General features: G+C 42.0%; 1 protein-coding gene across 1 annotated transcript in view; it reads left to right on the forward strand.

Moving 5' to 3' along the window:
* The first annotated feature begins 2419 nt into the window (after positions 1 to 2419).
* Positions 2420 to 20464, forward strand: part of cadm4 (cell adhesion molecule 4) — a 192954-nt gene continuing 174909 nt past the window's right edge. Inside the window, exon 1 of the mRNA XM_058385549.1 lies at positions 2420 to 2681. Coding sequence (XP_058241532.1) covers positions 2609 to 2681 — 73 coding nt within the window. The 5' untranslated portion in view covers positions 2420 to 2608. The remainder of the gene's footprint in view (positions 2682 to 20464) is intronic.

Here is a 20464-nt window from a genome sequence, read left to right on the forward strand (position 1 = left end):
ATATAGTGTTATTTTAGCAACAAAGCAAAAAAAAATGAAGTCTAAACAGAGCAGGCATGGAAAGCTGATATCTTTTTCTAATGGAAACTCGGTCATTTCTTATCACCTAATGTTGAAATAGCTGTTTGAAGAAAAACACAAAGGACTCAACATTAATAACATATTTTCTAAAAAAAAAACAAACAAACAAAAAAACACCATTTTTCTGAGAATTGCCTCCAGGCGACTGGCCTCCCATGCATCCCACCTCATATTTGGTGTTCCAGGGATTGGATCATGATATAGCGGTTAGTGTAAATGAGTGTTGTGAAAAGTGTGGGGTGCTCTGGATTGTCGTTGTCACAGTCTGTGTGCACGAGTGTATGTGTGTGTGTGTAAACAAAAGATTTTCACTTCCTAATTTGCAAACATTAGCCCCGATCCCTCCAGTTGAGCTATCAGCTGAAGGCTGATCTACACCCCCACTCATCATCTCAGCTCAGTGAACGGGCTCAGCATCATGACTACAATACGGAGAGGCAGATTCTGCGAGAATTTGAAACTCCGCACTGATTACTGTGATATGCAGCAGACTTGAGAACAATACAGCACTTTCTTCACACTCTGAAGATACAGTCATGGATACAGAAGTGACAATAGATAAAGATCCCGTAACTATAAGCACTCTAAATGTCAAAAAAAAACAACCCATTTACAAACACATTTAAGGAATAAAACACATCCAAGAGGGATGTTATATAGTCAAATACTCAATGACTGCCAAAGTCTAAATACCACAGTAATTTGTTTGTGTTAACAATATTTATTGATATCAATAATCAGACTTTTTTTTTATCTCTTTATAGTTTGTTTAATGTTGTGAAACGTCTTTCCTGTTATCACTTGATCTATAACAGCTATAAACAGTCCTTTTTATTATAATAAAACAAAGGATGCAGTTTGTCACCTGACACTCTGTGTCCCGAGGCTTTAAATAACATGTTTGTTGTTTGTTGGTTTAATATAAAATCCATTTATCATTAGACCTACATTATGTGGACTGGCTGCTATACACGTCCCTGTGAAAGAGTTGTTACTATAGAAACCATAATGCATTAGAACAAGCACATTACTATAAACCTGTGATTTGCCCTGCAGCTAGTACTACTGTCAAAACTGCTGTAATAGAAAATTAATCAAAACTTTCTGACCCCAGCATCCTTAGAATTCACCTACTCTCCTCAACTGCTGAGAAATCATTCCTAGAACCCAGGATTCTTTAAAGACAAACGTCGACAAAATAAATACAAGGTTTTTGCCAAGGGTTTGTCAGAGGTTTACACTTCTCACCGTACATTGTAATAACTGGTAATAACCTTTATAATAATTCTACCCTTGATATTGATTGACAGATGATCTTATTCCCAAAGACAGGCATGAATTAAAACTAATGAGGAAATAAAAGAACCGCTAAACAAATAAGCAAGGATTAACAGACAAATAAATCACAGGCTCACTCTTATCCTGTAATAATGGAATGATGGAGAACAGTACAGTCAGATGACTTCCCTGCTTCGACTTGTTTAATTAAATTCATCAGTTCATTACCAGATTAAATAAGTAACCTTCTCATATGCTTTCATACGTCACGTGATGTTTTACTTCATATCTAAAGTCTATATTTTGTTTTTTACATTGCTGTCCTGTGTGATCCTAATCAAATCTAGGTTACACCGTAGTCATGATTATTTTTTTGTCCTAGATTGGGCTTCAGGATTACATTTTCCAGGACCAAATCTGTGCTCTCGCCTCCATTTGCCTTTAGTGTTGTAGTTCTATCAACTCGCCTACAGGTGTCGCCAAACACAAGGTTTCAAACGCGCAATTTCCAGGCAAGATCCTTCTGCTTTATCACATCACCTTATCTGTACTTTATAAAAGCAATGCCTTTAGGATGAGCGCTTTGTACCTGTGTGCCATGTCCTCTGCCTTTATTGTCTCACACACCATTTATCAGTGCATGCAATTTATGTAAAGCTCATGAAGGCCTATCCAGGATTCTCCAAAAAACCATGAAAGATCATGGTCCAAACCCAACCTCCAGTACTTTACAATGCACAGCATGGCGAGTTTAAATCCATTTTCATTAGCAAAGCCTCAGGAGTTTTAGATCAGGCTATAATGTGTTGGAATTGTAAAGCGCATCCTGTGGTCTGTAATGTGGCTAATGCTCGCAGTTAATCACGTTTATGGCGCATTGATTTCAATTATTTTAAAAAGCGGGCTGCTTTTTACAATCAAGCTCCTCTCGTTTAAATTGCCAACAAAACCCCGCCCATGATTACCTTCAAATTGACATCAAAGCCCCGCCCTTGATTCATTTCCTACGACGCTATTGGTCGAGTTCGGACTCGGCCACGCCCCGCCCTCCTGCCAGTGACAGCGCTGTGAAGTACACGGTGGAGCACCGGAGCTTGTGTAGCCTCCGCTTCATTCAGCGCAGATCTTGTCAAAGTGGCGTTAGTATGTAACAACCAGTCGATTCCATCCGACGCTGGAGTTCAGAAAGAAACTTCACCTTTCTCGGGATCCGACTCGAAGAGGACTTAAATACCGGAATAGAGCTGCCATGGCATTTTCGTCCGTTTGGAAGTACTGCGGTGTAATCTTCACACTACTCCTGCTGTCGTTCCTGCGCACAGGTAATACCCGATCCCTGTCTTCTGTCCTTCCCTTTAATCATGTCCATGCGGTACACTGGCTCTCTGTTAGTGTGTTCTCTCCATGTGTTTTCTCTCCATTCATCTCAGGCTGCTGGGTGCCTGTAGTTGCGATGCGCGTGTGTACTCGTGCAGCTTCATCACAACATTCATTTCCTCCACATGGCATGTTTGAAAGCGTTTATGAACTACATGATGATGAAGCCCGATCGCTTTATTCAGAACTAACCTACACGGGAAGTACTTGCACTTTCCTTTTACTGCTTTATTCCCTACTGTGTGTATATATCAATTTTGCATAGGCTGTAAGCTGGGCTTTCCTCCCACGGACGTGGAATAGATTTTGACTTTCAAAGCGCGTGCTGGTTATTTAGCCTCGGTGTAGAATGACGTAATAACAAGGCTGCGTTCCAAACCGGCGCGGATCGATCTACTCTATCGGAAGTCCAATACGCATCATAGTAGGAACTGTATCGAGTCGGTGGTGTACGGTGCTGGTACACGTTTGTTTGTTTTATTGGTTTTAAGTACGGTGGTGTGTGCTTTCTGGGGACAGAGCCATAATAACCCTTTCTTCTCTTATTGTTCTCTCGCGCACGGTGCTACTGTAGACTGCGTGCACTAGAGTCCCTGCTTTCTGTCATCACTTAGAGGGCTTGAGAGAGCTGAGGCCGAATATACATGAACTTTTAGCACCACCGTGACACTAAACTGGAATTTAGATATATAGAAAAATGTGTATATATATTTCCATTTCAGTGTCAGTGGCCTTAGGACAATACACTCCCCACATGCACACATGTAACCAGTGCACACACACACATGAGAAGGATTATATACTACTATACACTCGAAAGCTTCTTCAGAATGACCATAACAAATACTTCCATGTCCATAATAACCTATAACAGAGCTTTGTGTGATCGCTGATGGTAGAAGAGCATTGTAGAGTTCATCATGTCACCTCTTGCAGGATGGATGGCGTTGCCTATATATACCTCCCCTCTGTGCTTCCTCCTTCTCATCATCCTCATCCTTTAGGCGTCTGTGTAGCATCCCCAACAGTGTGTCATGTTTCATGCTTGCCATCCCGTGATAAGTGCATCTCAAGGGAGTTCTGTAACAAAAGGAGCGCTCAGCTGTGCTCCTGCATGGCCAGAGTCCAGTGTAGTGATTTCCCTGTTCATGTAGTGGGAGGTAACACACCTACACCACCTGTAAATGAATTCATGACTTGTATCAGGTGTACAAGAGTGAAGTAATCACTGTGCTGGACTACAGCCAGAACACACTTCCTTGTTTTGTTTTGTTTTTTTTAACAGTGATTTATTTAAGCTGTCTTTTTTTCCCCCCTTTTCTTATTGCTTTAGCTAATCGCTTGCATATGTGTGGAAGGAAAACTGGATTATACTGTTGTTTTAAAGATTTGCACTGCAAAGCTGTTTGATCTTAAATAAAGGCGCCATCAAAATTCAAAATCTCTTTTGATTCGTAACAGGCTCTAATCATTTCCATTGCCTGTTTCCTCCATTGTTTCTGATTTCCTTTTTTTTTTTTGGCTGCTCTCATGCTGGGTTGATGGCATGGGGTTGAAATATAATTTGCAACGCTTTAATAAATGGAGCTCACCAGGTCATGTGGCATCCCGCAGTCTAGCATGCGGTTCAGCTCCCAGTGTGTGTTTGTTATGCATGATAGGCTGTGTAGCTTGTGATTGTGCGTGTGCGTGCGTTTGGTGTGTGTGTGTGTGTTATTCACAGGGTTCTTCATTGGGCAGTTGAGGCTGGGAGGCGGTTCGGCGATCATACTCATTAATCTCTTTGGTGACATGAAGCAGTGGGGGAGGGAGAGAAGAGAGGAGAGAGACAGAAGGAGTGAGATAGAATGAAGGATAGAGGGAGAGAGGAAGAGAGGGGTCTGATCGCATCATGTCATCTGGCAAATCAGATGAGGCTTCTGATCGCAGATTTACATGGCGTCCTTCCCGCCCCTGGAGTACTAGAAGGAAAAACTCATTCAGCAGAGAGGTGGTGATGAAAGAGAGAGAGATAGGAGAATAGGGGGAAGAAAGGAAAAGGAGGAGGAGGTGCTCCCAGCCTACCTACTGTTACAGCTAAAAAGAACAAGGCAAAATACAGGATGCAGATAGAGAGTGAAATAGGAAAAAGATGGAGCCCGAGCCATGAAGAGAGAGAGAGAGAGAAAAGCATGACAGAAAGAAAGATGGATTCATTTAGAGCAGTGGATCTCAAGCCAGTCCTCAGGGCCCCCCAGACGGTCCACATTTCTGCTCTATCCCAGCTCACACAGCACAGGGGTAGCGCAAAAAGCAGCAGGATAATGAACCTGCAACAAAGTGTCTGCTCTGAAATAGAGCGAAAGCGGAGATGAGAGAGAGAGATGGAAAAGAGAGTGAGAGTAAGAGAAAGAGAAGAGTAATATGGAGTTGTCTCTGTCTTTCTGTGTGTGTGTGTGTGTGTGTTTGAATGTTTTGAATCATTCATCTGACAGCTGATTCCTCGTTTTGCAGATCTTTTGTGGCTGTGTGTCCCCTCAGGCTCAGGCTAGCAGAAACATGTTGTGTACACCTGAGATCAATCCCATCCCTTACCATCACACACACACACACAAACATATACACACGCACACACATAGGCAAAGCAGTGTGACGTTCCCTACTCCGCTTCTGCCACTCCTATTACTTTAGCTTTCGTTGGCCTCGTCCATTTAATAACCTCGATTTGTTTATTTGGTGGAGAGCAATACACGAGTCGTTCACTCGAATCTGTTTTCATCATTCGCTTGGACTCTGTCAACGTTTGCTACTGCCAGCGGGCCAAATTGCCTGCAGACCGTAAAAAAAGTCTTCTTTGCACTCATTGTACTACACACACACACACACACACACACACACACATACACACACACACTTGAAATGCTAACATGCATCAGTGATACGGTGAAAATTTCTTTTGCAGAAAATTAGATGTAAAGATGTCCTGGATTTATGTAAGCCAGTTTGTCCCGAGCTCTGTTGCCTTTTACAGATGCTTGTCAGCAAAGCATCAGCATCACACAAGCCCGAGCTGTAGGCTTTACTCCTTCTTACGTTGTTCTCTACAAGGTGTCTCCACTTGACACTGTTCTCAAAGAGCCTTCAAAATAAGTCGTGGTTTATCCTTTGATCCAGGCCCATGGGCACATAATTCTCCTGCTAAAATAAAGATGTTGACATTTAATTAAAAGAAGTGAACCCACCTTCCACCACCGCATTCAAAGCGGCAATCAAGTGAAATCCTCCCGCATGAGCAGAATCTCAAAGCCTTTTGTTAGATTAACTTCCCCTCTCTCTCCTCTTCGCCTGCGTCTAGGCCGCCAGTCGAAATCAGCCGTACGAAAGAGCACTAAGTGCCTCTGTTCCGTTATTTTCGCTAATTGTTACAGTAGATTGCTCATTCCCGGGTAGCGCTATAACGTTTATTATTGAGGATGCTCAGAGGCGGTTTGTGAAAGCACAGGGAAAAAAAAGGGAAATGAAAGCGAGTTCTATGCTGTGGAATTATTTAGACAACAAAAAAGCTTTGCTGTAAAGTATTTCGGCAGCGGACGGCGGAGGAGCAGGTCGGGAGGCGGTGAAAACGTTGAACTGCATTCAAGCATTGCATTGATTCATCTCAAGCAGAGAGAGGAAAGAGAGACAGAGAGAGAGAGAGACAGAAAAAGAGAGGGAGATAGAGAGAGGGAGACCAAGAGAGACACAGAGAGAGAGAGGGAGACAGAGACACAGAGTGAGAGAGAGAGAGAGGGATAGAGAGGGAGACGGAGAGAGAGGGAGACAGAGAGAGAGAGCAAGGCAGAGAGAGACAGAGAGAGGGAGCAAGAGAGTGAGAGAGAGAGAGAGAGAGAGAGAGAGAGAGAGAGAGAGAGGGTGTCAGAGAGAGAGAGATAGGGAGACAGAAAGAGAGAGAGAGAGAGAGCAAGGCAGAGAGAGGGAGCGAGAGAGTGAGATGGAGAGAGGCAGAGAGAGAGAGATAGGGAGACAGAAAGAGAGAGGGAGACAAAGGGACACAGAGAGAACGAGGGTGATGGAGTCTGATTTGTGGTCATGCTGAACACCACCATTAGTCGTCAGTGATCGTTGCAGGCTGTGGTGGCAATAATCTTTGCCATAATTATAGATCAAGCACAACTGATCTTTAGCCCACAACCTGCTCTTTTCTTCACACTTGGGGCATTTTTCACATCCTCTGGACTCCGACAACTTCACTTCCTCTGTGTGGTTTCATTTCAGCTTTGGAATGATTATTTTCTTTGTTTTAAGGAATAGGAGCAGTGTGATGTGATTTTAATGACAGTAAACACGGCATATATTATTTCCACCTTTTAAGCATGTACACACATTTTACATTACAGACAGGGGCTGTGTGGCAGGCATGGGATTTGAACTCGCAGCCTTGTGGTCTTTAAAACCTGAACCGTGTGCACGAGGGTCATAAGGCTTTCTCCATCTCTGGAAAATGGCTCATTGACACCGAACACAATTAATCAGAGGATTTGAAATGTTTTGGAGTCTGGAACCTTTTGGGACTGTAAAATAAATTCTCTCAGCACAGATTTATTTTATGACTCAACTATTCAAATATTAGACTCATTTTTTAAAATGCAAGAATATTCTAGCTGTTTATTACAGTCATAAAGCTTTTATTCCTGAACTTTCCATCAACGCTTAAAGGTCCGAGTTGACATTTATAGGCTGACTCTGTTTTTCAGTTAGTGAGGTTACAGATTCGACCATCAGGAAATCAATCATCAATAAAGGTCTGGACTTCATAGCAGATTTTATTGACCAAGGACTGGCCAGGAGGGCAGCTGACTGACATGTAAAGCAACCAATCATGGGTGGTTTTGTTTAGTGTCATGTTTAGGGGCCTGAAAAATCGTTCAGTTAAGGAAATTTGTGAGTCTATAGCATGAACTTTACTCATTTGGAAAATCCAGTGTTCAGCTGATCCTCATAAGCGCTCATTGTCACATGACGACTTCCTTCTTCTATGAGGACAGTAGAGCATCATGATGGCTTTGGACCATTAAAAAATGGCTCTGGGAAATCATGTAGAATCCAACCAATCAGATGATGACTTTGAAACTTCTGAACTGTTTCCAATTTTGTGGGTCATATGCATCAGACTTTCAGCCAATGGTACGTAGAGGCATGACATCTGAGGCTGAGTCCCCCAACTTAGACAGTCGAGGCTTATAGACAACTACAAATTTAAACAATTCATCTCGACTGCAACTCGTGTCTCATTCCTGGCCCAGTTTCTTGTTTTTCCCAAGTCTTTGTCTTTCTGCCTTGTTTTGTGTTTGGGCTTTTGCATGTTACTTTTAAAATCCTGCCCTTGGATCACGCCTACCTGCTGAGTCGCTGTTGTTACACCTCGCTATCTCATAATTTCCAGAGCTCCTGCAGTGAAGCATATTCCAGTATCTGCTTCGTAACAAAGAGTGAAGCTTTATGGGGAAGAGTAGCTTAGAGACACTCGCAGCTCATTTGTTGTGCATGCCTCCGAAGCGAATCTATGCCGCTGTGCATCGACGCCGACTGGCTGAGCTGCGAAGTCTTGAGCCAAAACTTTTCATCCTTGAATGTCATTCAATTTCCGAAACGCGTTCCTGTGTCTTCGTTGTGTCACCTTACCACTCGGCTCTATGATTATATCCATACAGCTAAAACGATGCGTCCCATTTTAGCGATACTATAAAGCGGCGCTCCCTCACATTCCTCTCGTCCTCATCACCTCTCCGGTAAAAAAAAAAAAGAGAGAGAGAGAGACAGATTTAATGCCGCCGCTCCGTGTCATCTCAACAGACCCGTAGAGGCCAGGGTTACATCTCAGACTCCAGACACGTCCTGCTTGATAGAGATGTAAATATTATGAAGACAGAAAACCAGGACACAGGGCAGTCAGAGATGTGGAGACGCAGACAGCTATAATGCTTCCATTTTTCATTCATCGGGATTGTGCAATAACATAAATTAAAGTGTAATGCACTCCTTTACCAACAGATCTCAGTGGGGTTGCCATACATTCTGTAGCAGAATCTGTGTTAGAGAGCCTTGTGCAAGAAGATCAGTGTGAGAGGAAAAATAAAACATGGAGAGAATGTGGGAGGTAAAGAAGAGTGGAGAGAGAGAGAGAGAGAGAGAGAGAGAGGGTGATGGAGTCTGATTTGTGGTCATGCTGTATACCACTGTTAGTGCTCAGTGATGATTGATCCTTATCTCATGTGATGCAATTATTAAACATGAGATCCATCAACCTTTACACAATCTTTATAATAAAGTGATTTTATTGATACCATAAAGTAATTCAAAGGCTTGCCTCTCGACATCTTAGAGAAATGACGTTCTGTACTGTATTGCAGTACAGTGGATTTATCTAATTTCTTCATTTCAGGTTTCTGTTGAATTTTTTTTCCAGGCTAGATATTAGCCCCGCCCCCAGGTTTCCATATAAGGCAACTAGATGGAGATAGCAGGTTCAGCTGATTGTAGAAATAACATGGGTTGTGTCCCATATACTGTTTGTGCTTACACTTTGCACTATATACTCTATCATCTAGTGGATGAATTTTATAAGGGTCAAATCATCTCAGATGGAACACAGAATTACCCAGAAACCGTTACCCAGTCGATAGCAAATGACATCAGTGATATGTCATGTGACGCCGTTAGCTTTATCAGAATATGGTGGATTTTTAAAATGGTGGAAATGAAATATTGCATCAACTGAAATACGCTTTTAGGATGTTTTTTTCACCAGTGTCGTCGGAGAGTGTCTTGAATATTTTTTCTCATCCAGCGTCAGTGCCTGGAAGCTCCGCCCACTTCTACTACGTGAGCAAAGCTGCGAGTATTGATGCATGTTGTGGCATTTTTATGTTTGAATAAGTGCATTATTCGTTTGCTTGTTGGATTTTTTAGTGTAAACACACTCGCACTACTCACACCATTTACCTTACACAATACCTTACATAAGTACACAATTTGGGACGCACCTGTCCCTAGTCTATATTTTATCATGCGATTGTGATCCGTCTAACAAGCAGCAGATGGCTGTGAGTTTTATAAAAAAAACTGAAATAAAAACCACAAACAGTTCCTTTAACCAGGCGTTATAGCAAAGCAAGTTTGGAGTTCACAGAACTGAGAAGTAATTATTCAAGCAGAATGAGCAGTGAAGCCCCCACCAGACTTGATTAAATGAAGGAGCCACTACGAGGCTCGCTCAGGCTGAAGAGTGTGAGGAAGGTTACAGGGATTCTTGAGAGATCTGCTAGTGGCACACACCACACCTGGCCTTCACGCTGTGTGGAGAGAATGAAGGGTGACAGAGAGGGCAAGAAAGAAGAAGGAAAGAAATGTACTTATACAGACTTTTAGCAGTCGGACTGACTAGAGAGAGAGACTAAGACTGAGAGACTGAGAGACAGTGAGAGACTGAAAGAGTAAGCAAGAGATGGACGAAGATACAGAGTGACAGGGACAGAGAGAGAGACTGAGAGAGAGAGTGAGCGAGAAAGAGAGAGAGACGAAGGTATACAGAGTGATGGGAGAGAGACGGGGACAGGGAAAGGCTAAGAGACAGACAGAGAGGGAGAGAAGCAGAGAGAGACATGGACACAGAGAGACAGGCAGACAGAGAAAAACTTGAGAGAGAGGAGAGAGAGAGAGAGACAGAAAGAGCAAAGAACAGAAATAGAGAGAGGAACAGAGAGACAGACTTGAAGCAGGGAGAGAGAGACAACCAGACAGAGACAGAGAGAAAGACAGACAGAGAAAGAGAGAGTGTGTAACTTGTAAGAACATTGATATGAAAAGCAGAGTTTACTGTGTGATGATGTTTGCCGAAAGCAGAAAGAGAGGGAACATTCACACACAGGAAGTGCTTCACACTGTTAATATGTGTAATGTCATTTCTGCTGAATTTACACACAGCCAGCAGTCAACATGACTCTATTGTCATTTTAGCAAGCAGTGACATCTTATTAAATCCAACAAGACTTATGTGCTCCTGCTAACATTCCTGCTCTCTTGACTCAACACATGTTTTGTTAACCAGCTTGCTGTGGGTGTTAGAGATTCTCTTGACTATTTATTTTCTTAAATCCCGCCCACTTTTGCGGGAGTTAAACTCATCACGCAGCACTGGTCTGAGCACCAGAGTTCATATCTATTACACTCCCATGTTAATGAATATGGCCTTTCTTTCATCCTCAATATCTGACTGCTTTCTCCCACCTGCCTGGGAGTAAAAACAAACCTCTCTGGGGATGTTTTTTAATATATTTTTTTCTGTTATTATTATTATTATTATTAAGCCCTGTGGGATTCCAGTCCCCATGCACGCCTCTTCCGATATGCAGCCAAGTTACTGCTGAAATGTTTCATTGACATTTTTTTATTCAACATTCAAATTCAATTCGATTTTATTTGTATGGACTTTGTCACAAAGCAGCTTTACAGGAATATATAAAATCGGGATACATTTTAAATGCATCTCTAACGAGCAAGCCAGAGGCAATGGCTGTGAGGGGAAAACTCTCGGAGACAAAAAATGATGCAACTTACATAATTAAAACTACTTTAAGCTAGTTAGTGATGAAATGTAAGTTGAACACTCTAAAAGCTAGTAAGGACCAGAAATGTTAATGCTGCTTTTTAAAGCACAGTTTTTTTACATTATGAATATATATTGAGAAATATTATTTTATAAATTATATATTGAGAGGTATCAGGGCTCTAATCCAACACACTTGTCCTCAGAACAACTTGTTTGTTTTAACATCCCACCCACAAACCCCCATGTCGTGTGTAAGGTGGTGTGGGATATGCCTCAGTACCCCAAACCACATACAACTAGAGCCTCTGGCATCCTTTGAGAAATTCCACTTTTCCGATGGCCAACGTTACTGTTCAGAAGCTCACTGAGGATCAAAATCTGTTCCATCAGAGAGCTTCCTGTAATTAATTTGATCTTTTTTATCCATGATGAAGTTCAAACTTGGCTGGTTCGGCATCGTGGGGAGAAAGAAAACGAAAACCCACTCGTCCTTGTTCAGTGGTCAGTGGGTGGTGGATGAGAGAAAAGAGGGGAAGAAAAAAAAAATGGCATCCAAGCGAGCTGTCTAGAGAAAGAAAGAAGGCCTGAGGGGAAAAATGCTGGCCATGTGGAGGAGAAGAAAGAAAGTTTCTTCAACAGTGAGCTTTCACAGAAAACAGTTCAGAAAAGTGGAAAAGCGTTAGTTCGAGAGGGAAAGAAAGAAGAAAGCAACATGTGGAAGGCAAATGGAGATGGAGAGGTGATTGGGCAGTGTGTAGGTGACTAGAGAAAACAACACAAACATGGCAGGGACACACAGAGAGCAGATGATCAATGTGGCATTTTTTCAAGCCACCTACTGTCCACTGAATCTGTCGCTGTGAGTGGTGGGTCACGGATGAAACGCACACACACACACACTCTTCACCCTCTTTGCACTTGACAAAACACCCACTCAAGTCCTCCGCGGCCTGCTGTACAGATGAGAATTGCATCACTGATATCATCGGCCCAAATCCAGCAGAAAAAAAGAGCCCTGGAATATGGCAAAAAGTTTTTAATCTCTTTTGAACGTGCTCCCAAGTCCCTCGAATCAAAGAACTGGCTCGGGTCAGGGGTCAGGATGAGCTGGAAAGAAAAAAAAAGCCACAGAAGTCAACACTGAAATGTCAGACATTAGTCACACAGAAAACCAAGAGGGATTAAATGCATAAGCACTTTGCTGACGTTACAGTGAGATCTGTGAGCTGTGTGTACAATAGATTCTTTCTCCTGCGCTGCACAACATCACTGATATCATATTCATAAGTTGCTCAAAATCTCCAGCTTACACTATTGTACTTGTCAGTTATAGAAAGGGAATTATTCTGTCACCCAGATGAGGATGAGGTTCCCTTTTTGAGTCCTCATGCTTTCATACAATCCCCACACTGCAAAAATACTACATCTTAGGCAAGTTCAAATATCCTCAATATACATATAATGATGTAGTATTTCCTATTAAAAGATGACAAAAAACTAAATCTACAATTATTAAACCTATTTCTTGACATTTTATTATTTAATACGCTCTACTTTCTATTTTCTTGTGCTATCGGCAGATTCTATTGCTAATTTTAAACCTTCGTTTCTAGAAAGAAGCAACATGTCTATCTGCCAGTAGAATAAGAAAATGTAAAGCTTTAAAACTAGAAAATGCCTAGAAATAGGTTTAATAATCTTCGATTTGGTTTCTTACAATAAGAAGTAGTAGACCAATTTGACTCGATTCAATATTTTCACTTGCTAAGATCATGTTTGTTGCCGTGCACGCCATGTTTTTATTAGCTTCACAGCCATCTTGCCTTCACAGAATGAAATTACTTTTAATGAGAAACAGAAGTTGATCTAATCAAAAATGTGTACAAGAGGGCTGGAGTTGGATTGTTAGATTGTTATTCGGGTTCATATGAAATCCTCACCAATTATTGCAAAATGAATAATAAACTGTAATAAATACACTCGATGCTGCCATCAAGAGTATGTCTATTGTGCCTTTCATCATATATGTATATCATATATTTATGTGACCGATACAATTAGAATTTTAGAGTAATATTTGCAGATGCGGCTACGTTAAATGTACACTATGTTGCAAAATAATTTGGCACACCCCATCAAATCATTGAATTCAGGTGTTGTTTTTCAGGGGTTGGGCTTGGCCTTTTCACTCTTAATTGGGGATGACCCCTTCCTGTTCCAACATGACTGCACACCAGTGCACAAAGTAAGGTCCATAAAGACATGGATGAGCAAGTTTGGTGTGGAGGAACTTGAGTGACCTGCACCTAAACCCGATAGAACACCTTCGGGATGAATTAGAGTGGAGACTGCGAGCCAGGCCTTCTCATCCAGCATCAGTGCCTGATCTCACAAATTCACTTCTAGTGGAATGGTTAGAAATTCCCATAAACACTCCTAAAACTTCTCAGAAGAGTATCGCTGCAAAGAGCGAGCCAACTCCATATTACATGCATGTGCATGTAAAGGCAGACATCCCAAAACTTTTGGCAATATAGTGTATCTTAAAAATGTTCACATTTTACAGGGGATGTGCAAATAGCAGACTAAATGTGCAAAAAATGAACTGATGAGCCACTCTAGCGACAAAGAAAAGTAAAGCTTGACGCCTTTATTTCTTCTCATAGGGGGGAAAAAGGAATAGGGTGGGTCAGATTTAAGAAGAAAATACGTATTGTTTATATACATATAAAAAATATTCATTTCATTGCTTATAGTAGTAAACTTTAAACCAATTAATAATAACATAATCTCGATAAGGTCCTGGTGCTGATGTGAATTAGAATTATTTTATTACGTGTAGATAACTGTTATTTATTTACTGGAATAGCGCAGTGGTAAAGGGTTCGGCACAAAACATAAATATCATGGGTTCGAGTCTCAGAGGAGTGGTTTGTTTGTTTGTTTATTTATTTATTTATTTATTTAATTAATAGAAATTTTAGCCTACGCTTTGAAAATACGACCTCAAATCACATTGAGTGTAGGAAAGCTAATTGTGTCCATGCTACTCAATTCAAGCAAGTACAACAGATGTATGCATTTGAATGAAGCATATTGAACATGCTATTTTTTTTTTTCTTTCAGTGCATACACGGTGCGATTTGTTATGCATTTGTGTGGCTTTGCTGGTAATAAATAGCAGTGACTAAGATCTGTGCATAATAACCCATGCTTTCAGTTATATGTACTATTTTTTTGACCCTTGAATATGAGAGGCATTAATAACAATGAGCATGAATGAGTGTAAAATAGGAATCAATTTATGTGTGCAGTAATTCAGCTGAAAATGCATCATGTTTGGATTATCCAAAGTTGCCTTCCGGTTGTAGGATTTCGTCAGCAAATACACACACACACACACGAAGCTGGCTGAGTTTTGAGTATTGGCCATGGCTCTTCATAGCACTACAGTATACCTCTAATTCCAGCAATGTCTACCCTTTCCTATCCTCTTATCTTAAAAACAATGACTCAAGCGAGACTTTGATCTTGCATAATTAGCAAGCGGCGAATAAATCTTCATTAACAGTAATTAATTCATGCCACGAAAAAACAAACATCAAAAAGTTGCAAATAAATCCTCAATTAAAGCTCTCTAAGCATGACAGAAGGGGCGAAGCAGTTGCTGGCCGTAATCCACAGCCATATTTGGCGTGATTTCGATCTATTTTATTATCCGGGAAAGAGAAGAGACGCAGAATCATAAGGTCAGAGTATTGCTCAGGGAGGCAGAGAGAACCTCAGGTCCAGACTGGCAAAGATTACTTGCCATAACAATGGATTATTTTCTGCCGCGATTGGCATCGGTTTAAGAAACGGGACCCGGTCTGCGTGGAGACGTCCCTGACAGCTGACCTTGACGTCGGGCTTGTGCTGTGAACTTCCTCCAGGCAATTCTTAGCAAACGAGAAAAAAAAGGAGGATAATAATAAGAATAGAGTCTTCTAAGTGAATGCTGGCTAGTATGTCTGGACTAGAGATTTGTTGCTTTTCTTTCTTTACCTCAGAGACCAGTCTGCTACACAATCATCTCTGAAAACATCTGATAAATAATCACATCTCCCACCGACAGCTGAGCCACCGTCACGACCAGGTTGGGTCTGCAACTCAACTTGCGTGACCTCCAGTCAACCGCCGTTTCCCGTTCAGAGTCACGTGACTGCTAATGGAGCTGTTCAACAATCTCTCTGATGTAAATAACACAGAACGCCAGGCAGACATTCCAGCGTTGTGTCTGACACAATTCCAAGCTTTAATTATCTTTATTAGTGTTTAACCATGGCCGCATGTTTACCGCCTAGTTTATGTCTGTTTGCCGAGCGCCTGACCATGTGCCTGCCTGACGTTTGGCGTAGCCCTCGGGTTTGCTTTTGCTATATTGATTTTAATAAAACCAGAAACCCGGCACATCCATCTGTTCACTTCAGGATGTCTACACTGCCCAGATTGAAGGGTTACAACCACAGAGCAAGCTGATGTACTGGCAGAATGTTTTTGCCACAATTTTCTTGAGAAAACCTTAGACCATGGAAGAATCAGTGTTTTTGATGCCAGATTGTTGAAAGTTACACATTGAAGACGTGGAGAGGTGAGCTTGAAATTGTTCACATCAAGGTGTGTCTATATGACGCTCATTTGAAAAGTACCATACGCTGTTTTACAAATATGACTTCTAATACACTATCCTCACACCTCCAGGATTCACGTGAATCCTCACACCTCTGAGGGGCTAGAGTCTCCAGAGTCTAAAGATATGCTTTCTAGGCTGATTGGCATCTATAAATTGTGTGTGTGTGTGTGTGTGTCTGTGACGGCTTTGCATCCCGTCCAAGGTGCCCCGAACTCCCTCGGGATAGACTCCATGTTCCTGTGAGTCTGTGAAGGATCAGCAGTTCAGAAAATAAGCTCCACTTACTTTACTTTAATTTGTTTGTTTGTTTCAAGAGGATACACCATTTTTTCAGAGTTCTTTTTAACCTGCAGTCGTTTAGCAAATTTTGACATTTCATATACTACCCAGGATCCATGTAAAAAATGTGGCTATTAATTTTCTTTTAACTTCAAACAGAAAGATGAACGCATCCTTTAAAAGACGGTTTGATGTAAAAGACATTCATTTATTTAGGCTATTTTTCCAACACTTTAGAAAAGCTTAAAATTAAGCTTAACTTGAAAGGATTTGATGCTGTGAAATACCAGATCATCCATCCATCAATCCATCCATCCATGCATCCATCCACCAATCCATCCATCCATCCACCAATCTGTCCATGCATCCATCCACCAATCCATCCATCCATCCACCAATCTGTCCATGCATCCATCCATCCACCAATCTGTGCATCCATCCATCCACCAATCTGTCCATCCATCCATCCATCCACCAATCCGTCCATGCATCCATCCATCCATCCATCCATCCATCCACCAATCTGTCCATGCATCCATCCATCCATCCATCCATCCACCAATCTGTCCGTCCATCCATCCACCAATCCATCCATCCATCCATCCATCCATCCACCAATCTGTCCATGCATCCATCCATCCACCAATCTGTCCATGCATCCATCCATCCACCAATCTGTGCATCCATCCATCCACCAATCTGTCCATCCATCCATCCACCAATCCGTCCATGCATCCATCCATCCATCCATCCACCAATCTGTCCATGCATCCATCCATCCATCCATCCATCCACCAATCTGTCCGTCCATCCATCCATCCATCCATCCATCCATCCCTTTATCCATCCACCAGTCTGTCCAGCCATCCATCCACCTGTCCATCCATCCATCCATCCAGTTTTCTGCAGCACTTATCCTATACAAAGTTACAGGAAGCCTGGTGTCTATCCCAGGAGACTCAGGACATAAAGCGGGGACACCCTGGACGAGGTATAAACCCAATAAACATACACTTACACACCCATTTACACACTACAGACAATTTACAGATGCCAGTCACTCTATTACACATGTCTTTGGAATGGAGGAAAAAAACCGGAGAACTCTGAGGAAACCCTGGAGGTGCATTCAGGCATGGTAACTAACCAGTTGTCGCTGTTGTTGTAAGGGCTGAAGCTCCCCACACAGATCTGAAAGTATTTCCCGTTAAAGCAGCGTTAACAAGACAAACCAGACAGCACAAACACATCTTACAATATGTATTCCACTTTTTGAAGTTTTTTTTCCCCTACCCAATTATCTCTCCAATGTTAGTCACCGCCGGTTCCCACCCGCTGCATGAATATATTAATGATATTAAAGTAAACGTAGCCTCGGTGATTAAAAAGCAGGCCTTTTCTCTTGCTTTTTTTCTTTTCTCAGCGAGATACCATTAATCACATATTAATCAAAGTGACTGTGTCCCACTGATCTCCCATAAGATGCCTGAGTTAGTGTGTGTGTGTGTGTGTGTGTGTGTGTGTGTGTAAAAGAAAGAAACACACACACACACACAATCATGCAGTTGTTTTCTTGTTTTTTTCGCTCAAGACCTTTGGGTTTTGATTTTTTCCGAATTATTTATGTGCGTCAGTTTGTGCTGCTTTTTAATGCACACTGAAAATGTCAAGCAGCATAAAAGTCACCATGTTTCTTTTCTCACGGCGGTATGGAATGCTGAAATTTCACAGGACTGCATCTGACTGGCTTTTCTAGCTCCGGTTTGTCCTCTCGCACTTTTTGTTTATTTTTTGTTGTTGTTCATCTTGCTTTGTGAGGCGGTCTGGGAGTTTCGTTAGCATCATGTAACGATATGTCGCTTCCATCAAGTCAGTCTGCTTCGGTCCATATGTAGGCTTTAAATAGATGAGTGTGTGTGTGTGTGTGTGTGTGTGTGAGAGAGAGAGAGAGAGAGAGAAAGAGAGACAGACAGACATCTTTGAATGTCTTTATAAACCACATGCAGGTGACATACATTTGTAGCCACAACACACACACACACACTCTGTATCCTGTGGTCCACTTATTTCTCACACCAGGCAGCTGTGATTTGATCATCTCAGGGAACCTGCTGTGCTCAACAGGCAATAAGCCGTATTTAGGAGGAGATGCTGTGTGTGTGTGTGTGTGTTTGAGAATGTGTGAGGCCTGCAGGCGAGTGCAGGTGCTGTGTAGCATCCCACCTGGTTGAGGTGTCCAGATTTTGCCGCCCATGGCTGTGCCACTCATACAGACTCATTTACAAGACAGACTGTGTCTTGCATGCCATCTCTCTGTCTCTCTCTTGCTCTCTCTCACCATTAAATGCAAATTACTCAGTCACTATCTCTGCTAGTCTGCTAAAAAAGCAGGCTCCAATTAAAATGCTGGCTTTTTGCAGGGAATTCTGTGTCAGTGCTCACGGTGCACCAGCCTGTTCTCATCGCAAACAGAATTAGCTATTAAACCGCGGCTTTAATGAATCGCCGTGATTTGGAGCGTGTAACGCTGTGAATGCCATGACCAATCAGGAACGGCCTTGCTGAACGCTCCGTGAACCGTCTTTGATGCATGGCAGTGGCGCTCTCTTGTGCGCGTATACAATGCACTTGTCACCAATTACAGCAATTAACGCTGGCACGGTTAACACAGTGGTGCTCCGGATGACTGTTATCTTTGTTGCCAAATCGCTGTGTGGGTCTGCTTTCTGTTTCCTGCCCTTCTATTTTACCTAATGCCCCTTCTTTCTTCCTCTCTCATTATTGTCGCTTTGCACTCTCTCATTCTCTTTCTCTCTCTCTTTCGTTCGTTCTGTTTCTTCAGATTACTTTAACCACCTTTTTTTATCTGTCTGTCAGCTTGCTGAGGTGTGCAGATTGCTTGTGTGCTACTCTGCACTTCTCTTGTTGTTTTTTCTTACATCTCTCTCTCTCTCTCTTACTCTCACACACTCTCCCACACACATACACACACTCTCTTTCCATTTCCCTCTCTCTCTCTCTCTCTCTCTCTCTCTCTCTCTTTCTCTCTCTCTCTTCTCTCACACACACACATACACACGCTCGCTCTCTCTCTCTCTCTCTCTATTCGCCGGATGACATTTTGTCATACAGATTTCATTACTTCCGAAGCCCTACGGAAAAAAGGACCACAAACAATACCAGCAGTAATAACATCATGAATGTTAGAGAGAGAGAGAGAGAGAGAGAGAGAGAGAGAGAGGGGGAGGTCATTAATTCATTAATTGTTCGACAGCATCCTCCTTATTTGGCTAGACTCTCACTTTACATGTAACTCTCTCACACAGCAATTTGCCAGCTGTAGGTTAAACATCTTGACAAATCAGACATTCACTCACACCGAGCATGTGCCCTGACAGCCAGCTAGTGACGCAGCACAAATGCCGCCATCCGTCCTGTACGCAGCTATCCGATCCCCTAAGATTAGAGAACTAAGCAGCTAATAAGCGACGTTACAAAGCTCACCCTGAAGAAGAAAAACAGGATGTGTGAAGGGGGGTGGACCAAAACGCAATTACTAATCATTTCCTTCCCTGTGAGATAATTTATATGATTATAATTGTTATGTGATTATATACATATTTAGATCAGTAACGGTCATTAGCACTAGCCCGTCTCTTTCAAACCGCTGGAGCTTTTGCTATTTTGTGCTCATTTAGTACATGAGTGTCAAATAAGGGTCAAATCTGACATTTGTGGCAAACGTGGTTAAATTACTAAATGCTTCACTGAATAGAGTGGGGAAAAAAGTGCCTGATGTGGTGTATGGGTCCGTCTCAATCAGCTGTCTAGCTCACAGTTAGTCAGTGTATTTGTACGCTACACACTTCCCCGCTAGTGGAATTTTTCAAATGCTAAAAGTCTCAAAACAAACCGATTTCAAATAAAGTTAAAAAATCACTAATGAGAGCTACAACAGCACTAACAAGCTACTTACAGTTGTACGACATTATCAAGAAAATACGACATTTCCATGTTTTTTTTTGGTGCACTTATAAAATGGCCAACTTCCCGATCAGTGCCCTGGGTAAATGGGTCATATGTAGCAGCATCGAGCCTTGAGAAGTCGGGATTAAATAACAACAAGCTGAACAGCACCACAGAAGTCGAGTGGTGTAACATAAAAAGGAGGAAATTCAAGACAGGATCCC

The sequence above is a fragment of the Hemibagrus wyckioides genome, linkage group LG01 (genome assembly GCF_019097595.1).
Source record: "Hemibagrus wyckioides isolate EC202008001 linkage group LG01, SWU_Hwy_1.0, whole genome shotgun sequence".
Lineage (NCBI taxonomy): Eukaryota > Metazoa > Chordata > Actinopteri > Siluriformes > Bagridae > Hemibagrus > Hemibagrus wyckioides.